The sequence below is a fragment of the Gadus morhua genome, chromosome 16, assembly GCF_902167405.1.
Source record: "Gadus morhua chromosome 16, gadMor3.0, whole genome shotgun sequence".
NCBI lineage: Eukaryota > Metazoa > Chordata > Actinopteri > Gadiformes > Gadidae > Gadus > Gadus morhua.
Window position 1 is genome coordinate 25,105,948 of NC_044063.1, and position 23,366 is coordinate 25,129,313.

The following is a 23,366-nucleotide window of genomic DNA, read 5'->3' on the forward strand; positions in this document are numbered from 1 at the left end:
ATGGGGGTGTCAAATCTTCTGAGAAGCTATGTTTTATTTTAAGACATTGGCAAGTATTCTTGTATGTGTTTATATTTGTGTGTGTGTGTGTGTGTGTGTGTGTGTGTGTGTGTGTGTGTGTGTGTGTGTGTGTGTGTGTGTGTGTGTGTGTGTGTGTGTGTGTGTATGTGTGTGTGTGTAAGTGCGTTTGTGTGAAAGAGTGTCTGTTTGTGTGTGCATTTGTGATGGGGGGGAGTGATGAGGGTGCCAAATGAATGTGTTAGCTGAGGGTTTGTGAAAGTGATGTATCAGATTTTCTGTCTTGTCTATAGGCTTGGGCCTAAACACAATTGGCCCTTTAATTAAAAAATATTGATTTCTGTTAATAAATTGGGGATCATTATTAATTATCAAACATGTTTTGCTCATTCATCAATTCATTGCCATTACTCTATAATTATTGAGTCAGGTCCAGAGCTGATCCAAACACTAAAGGTCTAGAGTTAATGGCTCCACGAGACACAGGATCCAGAATACACGAGAGACCTTGTGGAGGAAATCCATAGTGTGGTCAAAACAAACAATATCGCTGTTCCAGCATAGTTAGTGATTTGTGCTTTGCATAGATAAATTATCCAGTTGTAGGTTGATATAACAGAAATAAATGAATAAACCATGCGATAAGGCCAATTAAGCTGGAGTGAGGGTGTAGAAAGCCACCTTGATGTATTTAATGGCAACACTGTGGGAGATTAGAAAGGCGACACTGCAAGGTTAGTAAGAGTTAGCCTGAATGGGAGAAGGGATGACAGTTATTACCTTGGCCTGCTGATGTTAGCGTGTGGCCTGGAGCTGCTAATGGTCTCATTAGGAATACCAATCATGTTATAACCTATCCTTGAATGGACATCTGGGGCTCAACATTGCTGGGGGACGAGTCTACGTTGAGATATGCAAATAAAATAAAGAAATATTACAGGGGAAGCAGTTGGTAAAGAAAGGCACAGATTGTATTTATGGGGCATCAATCTGTTCTCACCCCAGCAGCTGACTACTTGGAGGGGTTGACATTTTCTCTAGGGGAATTCAGAGTTGCGTATAATTCTTTGTGCCATTGCTTCGTGGAGTTGGCTCTGCCAGTGGCAGGCACCCAAAGCTATGCAACTAACTCTGGGTGCCAGCAAAAGCTATTCCGATCAGAGCTTCTCAACCTTTGAACAATATCGTCTGCATTGTCTTGCCTTCTTGACTGCACTGTCTGCTACCAACCAAAGTTAAATGGTGTGCCTTAATGGCCTCAGATTTCAACCTCCGGAGAACATTTACAGATCGGCATCAGGTTAAGGTCTGGTGGGACAGTTTTGCATTGTTCTTACACGGTGTGAAAGAGGCCATTAGGAATGAGAACAGGCACAGCCACTAACAGCCCTTATAGGTGCTTCTTAAATGCGTGGGGGCCATCCCTAATGGGTGTGGCTTTCAAGCTCTAGTACGGTCAATCAGATCCATTCCTATGCCTCTGAAATTCCCCAGATAGCTAACTGTAAGATGGGCAGAAAATAAACATTTAGTCTTACATTCAGCACCTTTTAAGTATTTGGCATAGAAAAACAAACACTGCACAAAGAGAAGACGTGATGGTCAATAATGTCGCTGCTGGAAGATGCAGACAAAAGTTTGGACTTGGACTTGACTTTTTGATGAATCCGGCAAACTCAAATTAAATATGTATGAACCAGTCCGATCGTCATAAGTAGAAAATAATGGTGAAAACACAGCTAGCGGGAAACACATCCAGTTCAGTCATTCTCCAGTCTCCCCTGTGTCACTCGGAGCCGTTAATCTGCTTTCAGCATTTCAATAGCGCACCTCCGAACGAAGCACAAAGAATATCCAATATCATTTATTAGTTTACCACGGTCGGTTATGTTGCTGAAATGTCTCATGTGTGTCTAATTAAGTGTTGTGTAACCAAACTGAGATATTTCCAATGCGGTGGAAATGTGTGGTGGTGGCTGGGAAAGGGGCAATTTCTCAGGAAAGGTAGTTCAGAGTGACATGGGCTCTCAACTCTCTAGACTCTTCAGCCCTAAAGCCTCAGTTTGACTTTTTGAAACATGTTATTGCGCAGTGCCCTCTGAATTAGCTTATCTCATCCATAGTTCTGTTATGTCTTGCCGTTGTAGAATAAGATTTATTTGTTGTTTTCTCTCAGTAGTTGCAAATTGTTAAACTGTTTTCTCTTAAATAATAATAATAATAATAATAATACATTTTATTTAACGCGCCTTTCATGACACCCAAGGTCGCTTCACAAACAATCATCTCATTACAATTACATTAATCTCATAGAAATAAATAAAAATAAGAAAAATAAAAGTCAGTCAGTCAGTCCATAAGCTATCTTGAAGAAATTAGTTTTAAGTCTGCTTTTAAAGTCAGTAATTGAGTCACAGTGAGTCTTAACCGTATTGAATTTGCAAATGAGTCTGTAATAAGGATGATGTGCTTTGCGACCAATGTTTAACGAACACAGATCTCTGCTCTTTATGTGATAAATGGAATGGCTCATCATAGCATGCCATCCATATTCATAGTATTCGTTCCAAATTATACAAGTTCTAATTACGTAAAGTACTTTATATCAGTACTCAGGGGTCTGGCTGCAGACCCCTGAGTACTGATACTGCACGCACGCACACACACATGCAGACACACACGCACACACAAATCACACAGACACTGACACACCAGCCACGTCAGAACAGCTCTTAGTCCTGTACCTCCCATCGGAGAGGCATATGGGTGCAAAAATAAGGCTTTATTGGCCGAAATTAGGCTTTACTTTGGCACTCATGTGTTGTAATTGGGCTGCGGTCTTAACGATACATATCACTGACGCACCCTATCCATCACACACGTCTCCCTGCTCTTGCTCTCCTCATGCATGGGCTTCACTGGTCTCACCACCTCTCATGCCAAGTGGCCACACACAGCCGTTCAATATCGATCCCTGCCGGACCACCCATCACCCGCTGATCTGCTCTTGAAAACCGACTAGACTGGAGTCGGGGAGGCCACGGCTGTGTTTCATCTCCCTCTCTGCTGACAGGGCCTCTGACACCACCGCTCTGTAGACCAGGCTGTGGAGATCAATGGCGGCCCCAGCAACCTGACTAGCTAAAGGAAAACTTTATCTCTCGCTGTCAGACGGTTACGGATCAACGCATACAAGCACAAGCACAAAGGGGTTCATCCACAAGCTTCCAGACTCATTTCACACTTCTGTCAGATACATATATATATATATATATATATATATATATATATATATATATATATATATATACAGTAAATCTATAAAAATAGTTCCTTGGCATATAAACAAACAGCAATGCACATTGCTATCTCACTGACTTAATTAACCATTATTAAGTCAGTGAGATAATTAGCCATTAGCCATAATTCAGCCACTAATGATATGCATGTATTTATGCTTGTTTTTCTATAGCAGTATGTTGGGATTAACGTTTAGACTGCATTCATTTAAATCCAAATATGAAATCATCATCTATATTACCAGTTATATATCAGATTATTTAGATTTTACAAAGCGGTGTTGAGCCATAGAGGAAAGAAGCTCTCTGAAGATCCAAAGCAATCTAGCCTAATTATACCATAAATAATAAACACTTTGTAAATGGCACTGCAAGTTTATTATACCCTTCTGGTCACATAAGATCTTCTTAGCAGAACAATCAATCTTTCAAAATCATCCTTTCTGGCTGGTCTCAGCACGCAAAATACATGGGACTTTTCTAAGGCTGCTTATCTAGAAGTAAGAGTCTGCAATGGTTATAGTTTCAGCTCTGTATATTGCTATCTATGTAACTATTCAAAAGCCTGACTTCAGTATTATACCATAGCATGTTGGCCTTCAGGTTTTATTCTTAGGTGTTATATTATGTTGCATCACTTATTCGTTGTGCAAGTTAATTATGCGTTGATTCCTAATGAATCTATGATGGAGAGACGGACGTAGTGTCTAGGATAACCGTGTCGGTATATCCAGAAGCCCAGGTCCTCGTTGACTCTGACATTGTCTTGTGCCGAGCATCAGAGTGTATAGTACCCTCTCCGGGCCCCCCCTCGCAGGCACACTCCTGTGTGCTGTCTCCCACCATTGTTTCATATTGTTTATCCAGCAAAGCCCCCATTGAGCCATGACTATATCTCCCGGAATCAAGCCTGCTTGAAAAGCTTGTACAGAACAACATGTGCTGGGAGTAAAATGTTAAACTCCACTTACCCTTGATTTTGACATGGACACAAATGGTTATTTCTCGTCTCAGCTCTGATTGGTGCGCGTTTGTATGGTGAGTGACACCATCACGGTGCGTATTCAGCCATTTCAACAATCAGTTTTGTCATGGTAACCTACGACGATCTGCCTTGGCACGAGACGATCACCAAGCGTCGGTAGTTCTGACCACCCAACAACGGAAATAAGTCCAGTTACCATTCAGGCAACCCTTGTGACCAGAGGTAGGCATAAACTGTGAGAACCAATACCCACTCTCACCTCTCTCACGCTTCTTTTAATCCATCTCTCCCCCTCTCCTCGTTAATAACCTCTCTCCCTCCCACACAGCCATGGACATGCCGGGCCTCAGCTCCTGTACGGCGCAGCCAGCCAATGCGCCCCACAGCTTACTGCCTTACTGCCTAATCAGCCACAACTCAGACAATCGCTGTGATTATCGCACTCCACTCTTAAAGTAACGAGCAAATTCGCTACCTCCAAGATAAAGCATCGATTATCGTAATGGGATCCTACTCCCAGCTGTTTCAGAGCAAAAGATGTATGATGCATGGGAAATTAGACCAATATTTTTCCATAATCATGTAGAGGGGAGAGGGTAATCTCCAGTATCTTATTTTCTAAATGTGAAAATTTGTGAAATGGGAAAAACTGTTACATTGAATCAAAGAATGCGAACTTATACTTATACACTTATACTGCTTTTCATTGCCACTTAATTTCTCTCTTCATCTATCCAAGACTAACAGACTAATGTACTTTGTATGTTTTATTATATTTTTCTAGTATAATTATAGTTTCTCTACCACGGATCCACTGATATCATTGATAGAGAATCAGGTGTTTGATTATTGACTGATTGACTGCCACAGTGCCCTCCCCAATTACGTGGAAGCCTTCTTGTTAGGATTTGACCTCTTACGAGCAGATTCTCCTAATTGCCCCAACCAAGCACCAGCACTAAGTGACCAAATGTGCTGGACAGTTTGACAGAATCACCAACGTCTCAATCGAATTGCATTAGAAACAAGAAACTGCTTCTCTTATAGTCACTTGCTCTCCTGAGTGAGGCTAAAGATTAGCCAGACCTGCTAGGCGATGTGCTTTTATATCATCATACACAGCCATATGTGTAAATGACACTGGTCATTTAATTCGTCTTGACATCCCAACTCTCAACGTGGTTCAACGATCACAAAACTACATAATTGCTTCACCTATGTTGACTGGGAAGGCTGTGTACGTAGGAATTATTAATGAGCAACACAAATCATAACAATTCAGGCACCTTTTCATTGCGGCCTTCATGATTTATCTCTGCCCTTAGAGCGATATATCTCGGAAATGTTCAATTTCTGCACCGCAGAAGCATTTCACCTTTTCTGTCCACGTTTTGCTGACTTCTGATGAACTTGAAGGCCGCTCTTAGCCATGGCTGTTGTGTCAGAGATAGATATATATAGAGAGAGAGAGAGAGAGAGAGAGAGAGAGAGAGAGAGAGAGAGAGAGAGAGAGAGAGAGAGAGAGAGAGAGAGAGAGAGAGAAAGAGAGAGAGAGAGAGAGAGAGAGAGAGAGAGAGAGAGAGAGAGAGAGACATGTATGACATGACATGACAATGACTGGAAGGGGGGGGGGAAATATAAGAGATGTCTGCTTTTACAAGATGGTCTAGAAAAGCTCTGTGGAAGAGCGATTGAGCGAGCGAGAAAATAAAGGGGAGAATAACGAGGCGATAATATCAAAACACACCCACGAGCATGTGTTACTGTGTCTGTCTCTGCTGAAATGTGTTTTCAGCTGCTATGTACCATTTTGTGTGTGTGTGTAGGTGTGTGTGTGTGTGTGTGTGTGTGTGTGTGTGTGTGTGTGTGTGTTTGCGCGCATGTTTGTCGTAGGGCCTCTTGTGTGAAAAGAAGGAAAGGTGAGGTGAGTGTGACTGAGACAAGATGAAAGGAGCTGAGGGATTTGAAGAGTGTGTTAGTGTGTGTGTGTGTGTGTGTGTGTGTGTGTGTGTGTGTGTGTGTGTGTGTGCTGTTGGCCATGGTCGTTTTGTGTCCTGTGTCTACCGGTCTCTCTCTTTGTTGTCATTTTTTTTATGATAAATGCTGATATAAACGTTATAGATAATTATATCAAATTTTTTGTGTTAAAGTTTTCTGTTATGATTATGACATAATCGTGCCCATAAAAAACGAAATCACCCACACAAGAATCACCCTCACCACCTCATAACGTTGGGAACCAGCTCCACTCTTGGTTGGTTGTCTGCCTGTAATGCTTTTGTTTTTTATCGCTCAAAAAAACGAGGGGACTCCGTTCCAGTTCCAGCAGCTCCCCCACATCCCTGTTTCAGGCAGTTGCTTTAAGACTGAAGCGTTATCCCTGATCCCTCGCTGGATCCCTTTAGGTCGGCTGTGTTCTGATGAGGCAGACGCCGCGGCGCTCATGATTCTGACCGGCACCTTTGACCACTCAAACACAAGGGAGTCCGTCCCACCCCTCCCCTACCTCCCGTTCAAAATATAGCCAAGGTTGCAGCAAAGGAAGAGAGATGCTTGCACATCAGCCAGCCGCTCTCATTGTAGGACAAACTATGCTAGCTACGTCATGGCAACGGCTCATATCCAATGGCAACCAGAGTGGAGGAGAGCAAAAAAAAAAGCAGATGCAGATTGGTTGCCATGCCAACACGCCTGACCTCCTCAGCCTCTTTTACACACAAACTCTTGCTGTCCTTTCCTCCCCTTGCTGCCGTGCTCCCTCCTCGTGCCAGGGAGCAGGGGGGGGGGGGGGGAGGTGGGGGGGGGGGGGGGTTAACGGAGCGTGCGAGGACCGCGGTCTTCAGCTCGCGTTGGAATCCCCAAGGCCCATGTGTGCTGCGGCGGGGGCTGGTCTGCGCCAGCTTGATCATCTTTCACTTCTGCGTCTTCCGACTTCCGCACAACGCAAACCACAGCCACAGTCGCGTCTTTCGTTGTATTTTTTATCCTGTTATCATGAGCAGTGCATATTGCCCAGTGACAGTGTCAAAAGCATAGCCAATCATTAAAATAGAACCTCAAAGTGACAGTGTGTAAGGTTTAGCAATGTGTTTATTATTTGACAGTAGCAACAATCCCATATGTTACATTTAACCATACAGCTGATATATTGTATTGTGAACGTTTTACTTCGGACCAGAGTGTATGTTTTGCTTGCGCTTGTAAAGCGGTCGTTGACCCTTACTGACTGACAAAGTTATTCCAGAGTTCGCGTTATAGCGAGAATAATATATTTCATGTTGTTTTGCCTAAAAAACACAACCAGCCTTTTTATTTTGTTCAGTGACAGTACACAGTGCAACGTTACTATAGGAAGTACGACGCAACTAAATGTAATAAGCTTGGACATAATTCTTTCTGACTTGACTATGGTGTCCTCATATCGTACATTTAACTGAAAAACACTTTGGATGTTCATATATGTCCCATGCTTTTTTTTTTCTGGCAGCTTATTTCGTTCTTTCTCATCTTGTGTTTCTCTGAATATTTATTTTAACCTTTGCACTCTTGCAATCTTTTTTCTCTTTCCTGTCTTGCCATGTACGCAGAAACCCAGTGGGGCAGCATGAGTCATAGTCAGTAGAGTCTGATCACATGACAAAGACACAGAACTACTCAAGTTTTCTATTATTATCTGTTCTATTGTTCTTCAACTGATCTAAATCTGAGGAAGCTGCTCCAGTGGAGGTTTTCCTACTGACAGTAGAGAGAGACTCACTTGTATTTATGGATGTACATTTATATACACCATCTCCTCAGTTTAAGAAGAGTTTTACAGTGTGGCTAGAATAAATACCTTGTTTGTATCCAAGATAGTTCCTCATGCATGTGTGTGGGTGGCATGTGCGAGGGAACATAGCGAGGAGGCCATGGTTTAGGGCAGGCTTCGCAAGGAGACACACCCGCAAGAAGGTGCCAAGGCGATGTTGAGCTAACATGTCAGTGTTTTACTACTCATTCCTCACACTTGTCTCAACAAATCAATTAGTGTAATCTCATCCAATTAGTTTCACAGGTGGGTTCATGCACACACACACACACACACACACACACACACACACACACACACACACACACACACACACTCACACACACACTCACACACACATTCACAGCCATATATATCCATTTCCAATTGTATATCTGCACAATTGGAAATGGATCTGTGCACAAAGACTCTATGGGCCCTATCTTGCATCCGGCGCAAGTGATTTAGTCACTGGCGCATGTGTATGGAGGTAGATTTGTGTCTTTATTATGCAATCAAAAATAATAGGTTTGAGAGCAAAACTTTCCACACTGCAATCAAAAAATAGGTTTGAGAGCAAAACTTTCCACACTGCAATCAAAAAATAGATTTGAGAGCAAAACTATCGACACTGCAACCAAAAAATGTTTTATTGCAAGATAAATTAATGTGATAAAAAAAAAATTAATGGGAATCCAAAAGTTTTGTTTGCAAACCCAAAAGTTTTGTTTGCAAATCCAAAAGTTTTGTTTGCGAATCCAAAAGTTTTGTTTGCGAATCAAAAAGCTTTGCTTGCGAATCCTAAAGTTTTGCTTGCGAATCCAAAAGCTTTGCTTGCTGTTGAGCTGAATCTCGTGGGCGGGACCTACGCCAAAAGATGTAAGACACGTCTCTATTGGCCAGTCTCGATCGGAGTGACAGCTTGGCAACATCCACAGTTAGTAACGAGAGAGGGAGTTCTATTTCATGCAGGCTACGCCGTCTAGGCTTCGCCTTATGGGCTTGTCCCGTGCGCGCGCTTGCGTGCCCTGAAAATCCCGTAGGCCTCCCTGTCAGCCGACAAGGAGACCATGGCAGGGGAGAGCAGGACGATGTTGTTGACCGCCGCCGCGGATTGAGAGGCACAAACTAACAGGCCGACAATCTGCTTCTGGAGGCGGTCGGGGGGCAGCGGCTTTTCGGATGTTGCCAAGCTGTCACTCCGATCGAGACTGGCCAATAGAGACGTGTCTTACATCTTTTGGCGTAGGTCCCGCCCACGAGATTCAGCTCAACAGCAAGCAAAGCTTTTGGATTCGCAAGCAAAACTTTAGGATTCGCAAACAATGCTTTTTGATTCGCAAACAAAACTTTTGGATTCGCAAACAAAACTTTTGGATTTGCAAACAAAACTTTTGGGTTTGCAAACAAAACTTTTGGATTCCCATTAATATTTTTTTTATCACATTAATTTATCTTGCAATAAAACATTTTTTGATTGCAGTGTCGATAGTTTTGCTCTCAAATCTATTTTTTGATTGCAGTGTGGAAAGTTTTGCTCTGAAACCTATTATTTTTGATTGCATAATAAAGACACAAATCTACCTCCATACATGTGTCGTTGCTAGTTTGAAACTGGCGCAGAGCGTTCTTTTCCCACCACCGCCACTCGCCGGTAAATTAGGGATTGATCATGCGCCCCAAGGGGCGGTTCGGCGGAAGGAGGAGGCGTGTTCTGGCGCAAACGGTATTTTGCCGTTTCTGAATACCATTGCGCTAGTGACCAGGAAATACCTGGTTTAAAGTCAGTGGCGCGTTGTTCAGATGCTATTTTAAGGGCGCATGCATACATGCGCATGCGATGCATACGGATTGCTTGTGCACCTCGCGCATACACTTTGCTTCTCTCATCTACACGGACAGCAGTTCCAATTTTTGCAAACCATACATAATTACAAGGAAAATAAAATATTACCACACAAGGAAAATCATTGTGGTGTCCATAAATATAAAATAAATAGGCATAAATCTAGCATACACATTTACCCAAATTATTCACGCGAATTGTATAAGGCGTAATGACGGATTAAATTAACCTGGTTGACCAATAGTGGCAAGAGACACATGTATATAAGGACACCTGTCAAAGTGGGTTGTCCATCAAGAATCAGGAACCACAATTCTGAAGACTGCGAAAATCACCTTCTGTAAGTCCATTTAAAACCTTACTCTGCAACTTACCAGTTAAGTTGAGGTTGCTCATAATTTTTCTATTGCACAGTGGAATGGAATACGTCTTGGGACAGAGGATCAGACGCCGGGTGGAGAGGGTCTACAGGCCCAGACACCTATCTCTCCCTGAGTGAGGTGGAATGCAGGCGTAAGCTACGCCTGACCCGTCAGGCTGTCACAGATATCTGCCATCTCCTGGCAGATGAGCTGGGGACTGATGCACGCTGTCCCTATGCCCTCCCCGTTGAAGTGAAAGTTACAGCGGCACTTCATTTCTATGCATCTGGGTCGTTCCAGCATCCCCTTAGTTCTATTGGGCGCATTTCACAATCGGCAATAAGTTCGGCATGCAGTTAAGTCAGGTCGAGTCCGACATGCTGGGGAATACATCAAATTCCCCGTTACACCTGACAGCCAGGAAAGAACAAAGCAGGAGTTTTGGACCAAGTATGGGTTCCCTGGCGTCCTTGGTGCTATAGACTGCACCAGGGCCGACGGACTGCGGGGACAAAGGGGACAGTTGTGGGGGGGCCCAAGGCAGAGGGGGGGCCCATGAAAAAAAAAAAAAAAAAAATTACTTATCGGCCACGTCTCCCCCCCCCCCGTCAACAACTTAGCGCAGGGGGGCCCATTAGTACCTATAGTATAGGGGCCCAGGATTTGGTGCTACGGCCCTGGACTGCACCCATGTGCAGGTACGTGCCCCATCAGTAAACGCACTCGTATACATAAACCGGAACGGAACTCATTCGATTAATATCCAAGTCATTTCCGATGCTAATTGTATAATAAATCATGTGTTTGCTAATCACCCTGGCTCAAGCCATGACTCTTTCATATTGGCAAACTCGACCATTCCTGCCATATTCGAGGGGAATCCTCCCTTGGATGGGTGGCTGTTAGGGGACAACGGCTATCCGTTGAAGTCATGGCTCTTGACCCCATTTATTATGCCAGCAACAGTGCGCAAAATTGTATTCAACAGGAAACACACACAAGCACGCAGTGTAATTGAACGTACATTCGGAATACTGAAAATGCGCTTCAGGTGTTTGGATAGGTCAGGTGGTACTTTACAGGATGGTCCTCAAAAAGTCGCAGCATTCTTTGTGTCATGTTGTGTTTTACACAACTTTGCCATGAATGTCGATGACATTAATGAGGATAGATTAGAGGACTTAAGGAGACGTGATGCTGAACTGCATGTGCCGATGCCATTACGTCCAAATGCCGCAGCAGCACGGGAGAGGAGAGCTCATCTGTCAGAGGAGCTGCATCGTATATAGTGAGGTATAAGCAAACTAATGACATCTCCGCTCTATTGTTTAGCTATATTGTACAATTATTACCATGCATTCATAACCTTGTGATTCAGAGAAAGTGAGCCCAAAACATCGGAAAGTATAGTATGTCCTTGAGAATTTTTTTATTAGACTTGTCCAAATATAGCCTGGTTCTACCAGACTCTCGTACTTCACTTCATTTCATTTCATTTGTACAAAGAGTCTGGACCTAATCAATTGACAAACGTTAACTCACTTGAAGGCGGGTGTCTGTTGAAGTTTAAAATGATTGGATCTGCCCAGTGCCACTCTGGATCTGCCATAACCAATCGCTAACGTTTGGTTGTGACGTATGTCATGCGCCGGGAATCACGCGCAGGTTGTGCACAAACGAAACACCTTGCGCGTCTGCACGAAAATGTCCGTCAACGACAGCTGCAGGTTTTGTTCGTCGAATTTAATTTATCAGGGAAAAATTGCACATTGTAAATCAACTACCGACCTACAACAACAACTCAAACTGGCGTACGACTTTATCGTCATTGTTCTCAGACTGGTGGCCGCTGTGGCGGCACCAGAAAACCAAATTACATACAGCAGATCCAGACCTAGTACTGAAGGGAAATTCAAATTGAGCGGAAGTACTTAGGCGGGCGGAGCCAGGCTAGTCCAAATAGGCATAAATGAAGAAAAATAATACAAAACGAAAAATGAAAAGTTGCAAAGATTTGAAGGAGATTTAGCCGAAAAAATAATTATTTTCTCCTCTCCTTTCTCACCTCCTCTAGACATCTGTTGTGAACCTTTCTTGGCGTGCGCCTGGCTAATCCGCCATCATAATAGCAATTCGCCATGGAACAAGCGCCGGTCGCTCTTATGGCCCGTTCAGACTACACGATTTCAGCCCGATTTTGCCCCGATTCTTTCGTCGCAGACAAATTTGCAAATCGTACACGATTTTGACGGGTCGGCGACGAGATGAGGTCTTGTAATGTGACATGCTTGCGATCTGCGATGCTTTCGTCTGCGACGTTCGAAAACCCCACGACGAAAAGTTTGGCATGTCAGAATTTTTTGGGGAATCGCATGACGTATCCATTGTTGACATGAGGGAACCGCGCCCCCAGTTGCGTGAGGGAAGCCCACGAACAGCTGGAGCTCACGCGCAGTGTTTACCAACTGACTTCACTGCACTATGCTGCTGAGTAGGAGTAACTACTGCAAAAATTAATGCGATCAATAACAAGAAGAATGCTAATAAAGAAAACAATAGAAAATGGAGCAATATAATGGAGACAACTTTGGTGGAAATGTGGCGGCAGCAACGTCCCTGCATTTTCAACCAAAGAACGAGTCCACAATCTTTTCTTCTTTTTGTTCCTTTCCTTCTCTGTGCAGAGGACCGCCAGCATAATGCCTAGTGCTAGGTACTCGGGATCCATTGTTGACGTTTTGTTGCTAGGCTACGTTGTTGCTGCGTCTACTTTGTATATTTCATTTCATGCGCAACGCAACTACTGTGAGGAATTGCCGCATTGAGCAGATATAAAAACTACTGGAACCTTTATGACAAAAATGTAAAAAGCATTTATGTTAGTTCCAAATCTTAGATTTTCAATATATCTTGCAAACGTGAATGATACAAAGTAGAGAGCATCGCACCCTCGAATCTTGTACTGTGGCCAGTCTTACGACGAGACAAGGCCCGATTTCCTGGCTCTGAGATCGTATAGTGTGAAATGTTAAATCGTGGAGGAATGTCTGAGAATCTTGTAGTGTGGCCAGTCTTACCACGAGACAAGGCCCAATTTCCTGACTCTGTGATCGTATAGTGTGACATGGTAAATCGCGGAGGAATGTCTGAGAATCGTGTAGTCTGAACCGGCCATTAAAGGGGATGCGAGAAAACGCTCTGATTGGTTCATTGCACGTTAAACCACACCTACAGGTAATTAGGCTGCTTCAGACCAACCCTTTTGACACTTGCGCCGCGGCGGAAGTGTCATTTATCCGCCTGTAAAATAGCGATAGCGCCGTAGAACCGCCCACAAAGCTACTTGCGCTTTGCGCTTCCCACTTGCGTTTCAGACCGTTAAAATAGGGCCCTATATCCGTTTAGGAGTAGAAGTCAAGTGCAATTTAAAGTTACATATGAAACCAGCACAATGAGGTGTATGGCTAAATGCTTTTTCGGTAGGCTATGGTGACAAAATCAGTTTGTTAATTGAATATTCTTCCTTGTATTCTGTCCCTGATGTGCTTGGGACAAAAGAGACTATATTTCATCATGCATGAATGGACTTACCTTTTGTTACACCACAAGGCATATATCTTTTACGATCATAATGCCAGTTAATTCTGTATAAGGGAATAATCTGCAACTCCTCTCACATCCAAAGTATCCCAATGATCTCATGCATTGTTATGTGTTACGAGCGCACACCAATCTTCCATCAAATGAAAATGCTAATGGTGGCAGTGGGCTGGAGCAGCTGTACAACCGGCCGCTACGTACCCAGTCAGGATGTGAGTCGAGCTGAGATAGAGCCCATCAGAACACAGAACCAGAACAAATGATTACAAACAGGTGGAGCAAACTCTTGTTTCCAGTGAGTCTGCTAGAGTTTACACCTTGGGTGGGTGCGACCAGCCGGTGCGCCGATCAGCGTTCAACATTCTCGGTCTACTGTCTCCACCCGGGAGTGTGCGTTGAGCAGGACATGTGTGCCTCAGGGTTGTGAGCAGACCCAGACGATTCCCTGATTATTCCTGACATGAGATGGATAGCAAGCAGTTACAAGAGACAACGCAAGCCAATCGGTAGGCAGAAGGTAAACTTTACGCGAAACAAAAAGAAGTAAAGACGTAGTCAAATGAGCTATCCTTTAATTAGCTCAGTGGCAACAGGATAGGAAGACTGTGCGAGGACAATTAGTTTTTAACACGCGTTCTGACTGGTGTCGTCTTGCGCCTCGTTGCGTTACATTACCCGTTTTATTGCATGGCAGCAATGGGCATCTGTGAAGGGGAGAGGGGGAGGGGCAGTAATGGAGTTTGTGGATGCCAGAGAGGATGGTGTGTATGTGGGCACTGGACAGATGAGGCCAAAACAAAAAATTGCAGATTGCAATCCCATTTTATTTTTCTCCTATCATGACAGCATGATACTTCCCATGCTGTCTGTCCTTTTAGTGCACTTGCGCTCAAACAAAAGAGAATAATCTGCACAAATAATTTGTTAAACGAAAAAGAATAAGCTTTTACAAGCTACTGAGAAGCCAAGATGGGTTTTAAAGGACTATATCTTGCATCACATAACCATTAAGATTACTTTTAAAGATGCATGAATGTAAAAAAACCAAAGAAACATTTGTATCCAGTAATGATAATCAAGTAATTGTGATCACTGGTCAATGTAATTAATCAGTGAACCTTGATTGTGTGAAAGGCACAAAATGTAATAGCGTTGTTGGCAATTTGTTGAGCGTGGATCTGACACAGGATTGTATTCATATATATATACATAAATATATATTTTTCTTACATCAAATCTGCACTGTTGAGAATCAATAATCAGTGCCCAGATACCTTTCACTCGCAACATGTTTTGTTGTATCGCATTAGCCAAATCAATGTGTAATTTAACCAAAAGAGAGGCATTATTGCTGCAGACAATTATGTGGCTGTGTTTGGCTAATGGAAAGTGCCTCGTGATTCATGGGCGACCGCACACTCCAAAAGAAGGAGAATCCTCTGTGGTCGTGACTTGGAAGGGAAGTGCAGAGTGTGAGGGGGCGGAAGGGTGGGTGGTGGACCCAGAGAGACAACGATGCTGACGCCTGATTCTCAATACATTTCAAAGTCATTCAAACATGACTACGTAAAAAACCAACCCACACCCAACAACTCCAAGCTCAGACCACACAACCGATGCTCTGAACGAGCTACTCATCATTCATACCAGCGGCCCTTTCAGGAACATCTCTGATCAGACAATCCTTCTGCAGTTGTTGGGACTAAAGCATCTCAGAGATCTTGGACAAAAACCCTCCGTCTTAGTATCATAAGTATTAGTAGATTAGTATTAGATAGTACCATTTTGGAAAGGGAGTTATTATTAGGAAGTACATTACTCATTCTTAATATTCTTAATAGTAATATCTCCTTTTTTGGGTAGAACCATTTTTAATGGTTCACATTGCCCGTACATGGTAGGTCAGGTGTAGACTCTTCAGATACAAAAGAGTTCAGCTTATGGGGTTCCCCTAACCCATGTTCTCCAGGAGAAAGTATTGGCTTGATATTAAGGTGCAGAACAGCATCTGCATAAACGTATTTCTCATACTTCTCTTTTTTGTTCCATCCACCTGAAATATAATTGCAGGATATACGTAGGAGGAGCGATCACTAAGGAGGCGTGTGTTTCTCTCTCACATTATTGGTACAATATATCAGTCCCTCTTGATGGAGCATCTCAATAGTAATGCTTAAATAAACCTTCCAAGCACTTTCGCCTGTAACACTGTGATTCCGTGTTACATGTGGTATCGTGCTGGGCAATTGCTGGCATTCTCACTAGTCTGACTTTTGAATAATAATCAAAGTCAGATAACAGCCAATTTTGCTGAATGGGGAGTTTTACTTTCTTTGCTCTGTATTTGTAATCGTGTTTCTAGGTGGCGGAATTCTAGAAGCTTGTTATTGGCTTACAGGCCAGCGCTGGACAATTCAACTTTTCCGGTGGGAAGACAAGATGAAACATCCGGTCCGGGATACATCGTGCAGAGTCAAAGTGTCTCTCTAGGTTTCTGGCCATCACAGAAATAATCAAATCCTTTTCTGAAAGCTCTTGTGAATATCTTGGCGTAACTCTACCCATCTTCATGCCGTCTAGCCAGGGTTCCCCCCAGAAGTCCTACTTTCATATTACTGCTGGATCCGAGATCAGTCAGTAGCTGGTCTGAATAAATCCATTGCTTTTCTAGGTTTAGATTGCTCACCTCCATTTGAATTCATATCCACGGTTGAAGCCAGCCACTGGTCCATACATTGGCCCGTTCTGACTTTCGACTTGTCAAGCTGTGTTTCCATTAGCTCGTATTTACCGGCAATTATGCACTTACAATTTAATTGGCTGGTAAATATCTTTGTTTTTCTTAATTTGTATTTGAAACACCTCATTGCAATATCTAATTTTTTTCTAAAGATTATAATTTTAGTTAATAATACAATTATATATATTTTTGACCATACGTTGACTGCTGATCTGTCAGTTATTATACTTTAGCTTGTGGCTTACTGAATGTGTAGACTTCCACTGCCCTCCTGCCACACACACCACCGGTGCATTCACACCTGAGCCTTTTTTTCTGTACCCCAGAGTGTCTCCCCCGATAATACGGTTGGTTTGCGTTGGTGTGAATTCTCTATCAAACTCACTCTGCTTGAAAACAGGGGTCTCGGCCCGCTTCCAAGTGAACTCTGGTTTGATTCCCTTTTGGTGAGAACTTGATCCGACTAGCTTTAGGAAGCGAACCAAAAAATAATGCATTGTGGATTGAATGTACACACTACTTCAATTTATCGTGTTTCTGGATGGGTTGCAGTCAGACATGATGCATTAACATTATCAATGAAGAGTAGACTTGTAAAGAGAAACATGCGGAAAACGCCTTTCATTACAACACATATTTTCAACATGTTGTTTTGAACATGCACAAATCATTACAAACGCGGGACATGTGTATTACATATGGCTGTTATATTTTACATTTGGGCCATCAATTTGAATCTGTTCGGCCACCTTGGCCAGCTAAAAACTTCCACCAGCGGAAAACCCTGGTGCAAGACCTGTCCACTCAATCACAGCTCTAATGCCATCCGATTGGCCTGCCTTGATTGAAAGGGTTGTCTTCCAGGCCCTCTTGTACAAAAAACGGAGTGTCCCACCTAAGAGAGACTGGAAGCCTAGGCTAGTTGGCCCCTGACTGTTCTGTGTGTTTCGTTCCTCTCGCCAGCTGCCATCGAGGCTTGCCTAGGTCACATGCTGAAGCGGCGGGCGGCCGGCTTCCTGCGCAGTGACAAGATCGCCGCCCTGTTCACCAAGATCGGCAAGGTGAACGACACCACCAGCGACGTGTGCTGCAAGGTGCAGGAGCAGCTCCAGCAGCAGTCGGATGTCTCAAGGTCAGTATGTCTCTTGCCAAAACACACACCCAACTCTTGGAAGTGAAAATACATTGGGTTGTTGACACCAGGGCTGAGAGGAATTTGGTCTTACCGTGGCTCCTACGAAATCCGTAGTAACCCTTTTGTATTCGGTATTATTTGTATTTTAATTTTCCTGATAAATTTAGCGATATCTCAAAAATGAGAAAAGTAGTTTAAATCTGTAGGCTTGTAGAACAAGCCTAAAAACCATCATTTTAGTAAAAGACTCAAAGGTTGGGCCAGATTCAGCCAAAGGTAGTGCTAAAATAAGCACTTGATTAACAACTTTCATGGTGCAACCCATACTGTTGTCGCGTTCTTGAAGAAATTAGTCCAATCTGGATCGCTTTTAACTCACTTTATTTGTTTAAGTATTTCGGTATGGTATCTATGAAGCAAAAGGGGTGAATTGTATTTAACACCCGTGGAGAAAAATATTCCGCAGAGCTACTTCAAGCCCCGGGGCTTCCCCCGGGGCTCTCGACGGGCTGCCTATGTTTCTGACCTCAAATCTGACTCCCGCTCTAGTTAGTATCAAGTAGGCGTGGCCTGTGTGAAGTAGTCGTGGCCTATGTGACGTATTGGCTCCACCCTCCTCACCTGTCTAAAGGTGCTGCCATCTGTGGCTGGAGTAGTTATTGCAGCTTGTGTGTTCAATCCTGCTTTCTTGTGGCTATGTGAGGGTAACGAAGCTTGTGTGCTCGATTCTGCTTCCTAGTGGCTATGTGGGGGCAGCTTATGTGCTTAAAATATGTAACACTGTCCAACCATTTGGATATGATGCAATCACCATAACTTGACCAAACGCCCACACAAACTATGTGCCCAAGGAGGTAAAAGCTACCAACTTGGCCCACATCTAGGTCTACCAGGTGACTGTGGGACAATATGGTGAAAGACGCATAGCAATTAGACCAAAGAAGGCGTAGATATACAATTTCAAGTAAAATATGCATATTCCCGACTTTTAAATCACCATAACATAGGGCCCTATTTTAACGGTCGGAAACGCAAGTTAGAATCGGAAGTAGCTTTGTGGGCGTGTCTCTGGCGCTGTTGCTATTATACCGGCTGATAGATGATCTTGCGCCCGATCAGTGGCGGTTCTAGTATTTTTCTGAAACAGGGGCCATTAAGCGGCCACATGTTACATTCAAGGGCCAAGTACAGGGTGCATCCAAGCACACAAATAATTTATTCAGCAGGTGCAAATACATTTGACAGTCATACCTTTTTCCAACACGATAATATAAAGTGATGAGCCAGTTAGGTTCTTCATGATTTTCTCGTTTATGTTACGGCTCAAGACGGGGTGGACCCAAACGCACGGCATAAATGACCACAGACGAGAGCGGAAACAGTAGAACAGTTTATTAATCCACGGTTGATCAAGGTTAATGCAGAAGGTTGCGTCCGTTAGGGGTAATCCTGAAACCACGGGCCGGGGGGTCCGAATCGGGGTTGGATGGGTCGGCTGGCAGGCGAACCGACAGTCACGCACGACGATTCGACGAAGATGGTAATCCGGCAGTAGAGCAGGGTTGTGGTATAGTTGTGATGGTGATGACTGGTAGAGAGAAAGAAGTATTAGGAATGCGCAGACATGAACATGACTAAACTAGAACTAGGAATACAGGTAGGAATAGAATCAGGAAGCTACTCAACAGGGTAAGTACAATTGACGATCTGGCGACGAATGGTTGGAAGACTGGGGTAGATATCCTGGTGATCCTGATTGCATATGACTGTCAGGTGCGGGTGATCAACGTGGCTGGGTCAGGGAACTGTGCTGGAATGAGGAGGCCACGCCCCCGCACATGAAACACTGAGACAGCAACAAACAGGGACAGACAAGACTGACAGAGAACGGAACTAGTGGCAGCTAAGTTCTGGTGGGAGAGGCCGTGACAGTTTATTTATATTGTGCATAAAGGACACAATGCAAACAACTCATTGAATACATCACACACACACACAAACACGCACACGCACACACACACACACAGCGAATTCAGAACAAAAAATAGGTATTTTAACAATCATGTACAACACCGTTTCCAAATACGATACAATTTACTTTGTTGACATATTAATACCTCCTAGCTTAAACATCTCTCTCTCTCTCTCTCTCTCTCTCTCTCTCTCTCTCTCTCTCTCTCTCTCTCTCTCTCTCTCTCTCTCTCTCTCTCTCTCTTTCATTTTCTCTCATTTTCTCTCATTTTTTCCCTCTCTCATTTTCTCTATCTCTCTCTCTCACATTTTTTTTCTCTCTCACTCAGGCACACACACATAGCCTACACCTCAACAAATAAGAATTCTCAGATAGTTATGCTTGGAGCTGAAACGCCTGACAAATATATCCAAATCGAATGACCTGGCCCATCAGGATTCACTTTAGGACACACTACCACCCAGCCAATCACCCACACCCAAACACACACACACACACACACACACACACACACACACACACACACACACACACACACACACACACACACACACACACACACACACACACACACACACACACACACAGCACAGCATATTCAGAACAAAGAAAAAGGTGACTTACAAGTTTGATAGTTTACTTTAGCGCTCACAATTTAGTTAACAAACCTAAAATTAGTGAGAGCAGCATTTAAAAAACTCTTTCATATATTAATGACAACCAACACAAGGATTTGTGACTAACCAAGAATTGTCTTCAATTTGGATGGATGGATGGATTCTTTCTCCCGCCAAGCATAACGTCTGAGAATGTCAGGCTCTGGTAACATTCAGCCATTAACAGTAAAAGTTTCAAGCAAAAATAATATAAAGCAAAAACCTCTGCAGGTCCGCTTCTTCTACTACGTTGCATTGACACATTACTACAGCCAATAGTTTGGGTGTGGAATTGCATCTGTGATCATTGAATTCTCCGGTACTTTTTCTCGTCAATTGATTGACGAAACAGGGGAACGTCAGGGGCCAATCAGATTTCAGCCCCTGCGCCCGATGCAATTCTAAAAAGGGTTGCCCTGAAGTAACCCAATTATCCGTAGGTGTGGTTTGGGCGCAATGTGCAATGAACCAATGAGAGTGCCATCTCCCATCCCCTTCAAGAGCCATTAGCGCATTTGCACCTGACGAGTTGATATTTTGACGTTTGCAGTCTCCGATGAGACGGATACATGACCACATGAATTTCAAACTTCAAATGGCTCAGTTTATGGCCGAATAATATGGCCTATTTCAAACATGCAATAGCGTTTTCTTCTACAACTTCAGAAGTAATTGAGTCGTCAAAGAAAACGTAACACACATATGATATGCGGTCTTGTGGCCCAACTGTGGGTGTATTTAATGATGCGACACTACATTAACACACATCATTTCTTACCAGTAGGGTAGGCCTACATTATCGTTATCGACATGTGTTTCTAATATGCATGTGTCCCCCCTTTAATGTAGGCCTACGTTGCCATGGACTCTATTATATGTTACGTGTTTAGTTTGTGTGCGTTTACACAGAATCAGAATCAATTTTATTGCATCTTATTGTACAGTACACAAGAGTAGAATTCTTAGGCTTGGTTCCTCAACATTCACATAGCAGCAACAGTACAAGATAAAATAAATAAAGATAAGATCCATAAGAAAAAATTATAAAGCAAGTACCCGCATCAATAATAATAATAAGTAATGAGGTGTAATAAAGTGGGAAGTGTAATGTGTCCAAGTGGTAGTGGGAGTGTTAGCAGCCACAGCTAGTGTTATTGTGTAATAAATAAATGCTGTGCTAATACAATAGACATGTATACTGTTAAATACTAGTCTGTTGTTGTGGTGTGCGTGTGGATGGTTTGGGGGTAGTGTGTTTCTCCAGGAGCCTGACTGCTTGGGGGAAAAAACTGTTTGGCATCCTCTGGGTTTTGGCCCTTAGGCTTCGGTACCGCCTCCCTGATGGCAGTAGCTCAAACAGTTTCTGCTTGGGGTGGCTGGGGTCCCCAATGATTCAGAGGGCCTTCTTGACACACCGGGCCTTATAGGTTTCCTAGATGGAGGGAAGCTCAGATCCGCTGATCCTCTCAGCTGTCCGTTGTGCCTCTGAAGAAGGCACAACAGACTTTTTCAGCCGCCTAAGGTGAAATAGGCGCCGCTGTGCTTTTTTCACCACCTGGTTGGTGTGCTCCTCCCAGGTGAGTTCTTTGTTGATGTGGATCCCCAGGAACTTAATGCTATCTACCCTATCCACAGCAGACCAATTGATGGTGATGGGGTCTTGAATCTGTCCCTTCCCTCTGAAGTCCACTGCGAGCTCTTTGGTTTTGTCGAGGTTGAGAATGAGGTTGTTGTCCTGGCTGTACTGTGCCTTGAAAGGCGCTGTCTCACTAAATTTGTACCAGCTGCCAAATTTGTACCGGGCGCGTCATCAATACGTAATCCATTCCAAACCTGCCCGGCAACAGATGATCGCGTCGTCCGTTGCCTGGCAACGGACGATCGCGTCGAATGACGTGAAAGGTTCACGAACATTCGCAAACCTTCTATCTAGCGATCCGTTATCTGTATTGTGCTATTTCGTCCTTGACCTGCTTTAAACACTCAGTTTACTTGCTAAATTTGATTAAACAATGAAATACAATACAAATATAAAGTAAAAACAAGTGTTATCTAGAGATCCGTTTTCTGTATTATGTTAATTCGCCTTTGGCAACATGAGCGCAAATGTTTTTTGAAACCCGCTTTAAACACTCAGTTTACTAGCTAAATTTGATTAAACAATGAAATTCAATACAAATATAAAGTAAAAACAAGTGTTATCTAGCGATCCGTTAACTGTACTATGTTATTTCGTCTTTGGCAACATGAGCGCGAATGTTTTTTGAAACCTGCCCGGCAACGGACGACGCGATCATCTGCTGCAGGCAGGTTTGGAATGGATTACGTATGGATGACGCGCCCGGTACAAATTTGGCAGTCGGTACAAATTTAGTGTGACAGCGCCTCTAAATTAAATGTATTATTATTATTATTATTATAGGCCGTCTCATCACCATCAGTGATCAGGCCGATCACTGTCGTGTCATCGGCGAACTTGGTCACTGCATTGGAGCCGTGTATAGCCACGCAGTCGTGGGTGTATAGGGAGTAGAAGAGGGGGCTTAGGACACAGCCCTGGGGGGCTCCTGTGCTGATAGTCAGAGGGGCGGAGATCTTAGAACCTATCTTCACCACCTGTTTTCGATCCGTCAGTAAGCCAAAGATCCAGTTGCATAGGCTTGGATCAATGCATAGGTCCCTGAGCTTCCCGGTGAGTCTGGGGGGGACTATTGTATTAAATGCCGAACTATAATCCACAAAAGGCATCCTCACATAGGGGCTGAGTGGAGTGCTGTGATAATGGCGTCATCTATCGATCTGTTGTTTCGATTGACGGGGGTCCAGGGCTGGTGGCAGCATTCTGCAGATCATCACCTTGATGAGCTTTTCAAAGCATTTGCTGACTATGGGGGTGAGAGCAACAGGGCACCAGTCGTTTGGGCATGTTACCTTGCTCTTTTTACATGAATGATTACTGATGACTT

At 43.6% G+C, this 23,366-nt stretch overlaps 1 protein-coding gene across 2 annotated transcripts in view; it reads left to right on the forward strand.

The window, feature by feature from the left end:
* The window catches only part of sgsm2 (small G protein signaling modulator 2), a 72,514-nt gene that overhangs the window by 12,224 nt on the left and 36,924 nt on the right, over window positions 1-23,366 (forward strand). For both annotated transcript variants that reach the window (XM_030381895.1, XM_030381896.1), the window contains exon 3: window positions 17,601-17,769. In XM_030381895.1, coding sequence (XP_030237755.1) covers window positions 17,601-17,769 — 169 coding nt within the window. The remainder of the gene's footprint in view (window positions 1-17,600; window positions 17,770-23,366) is intronic.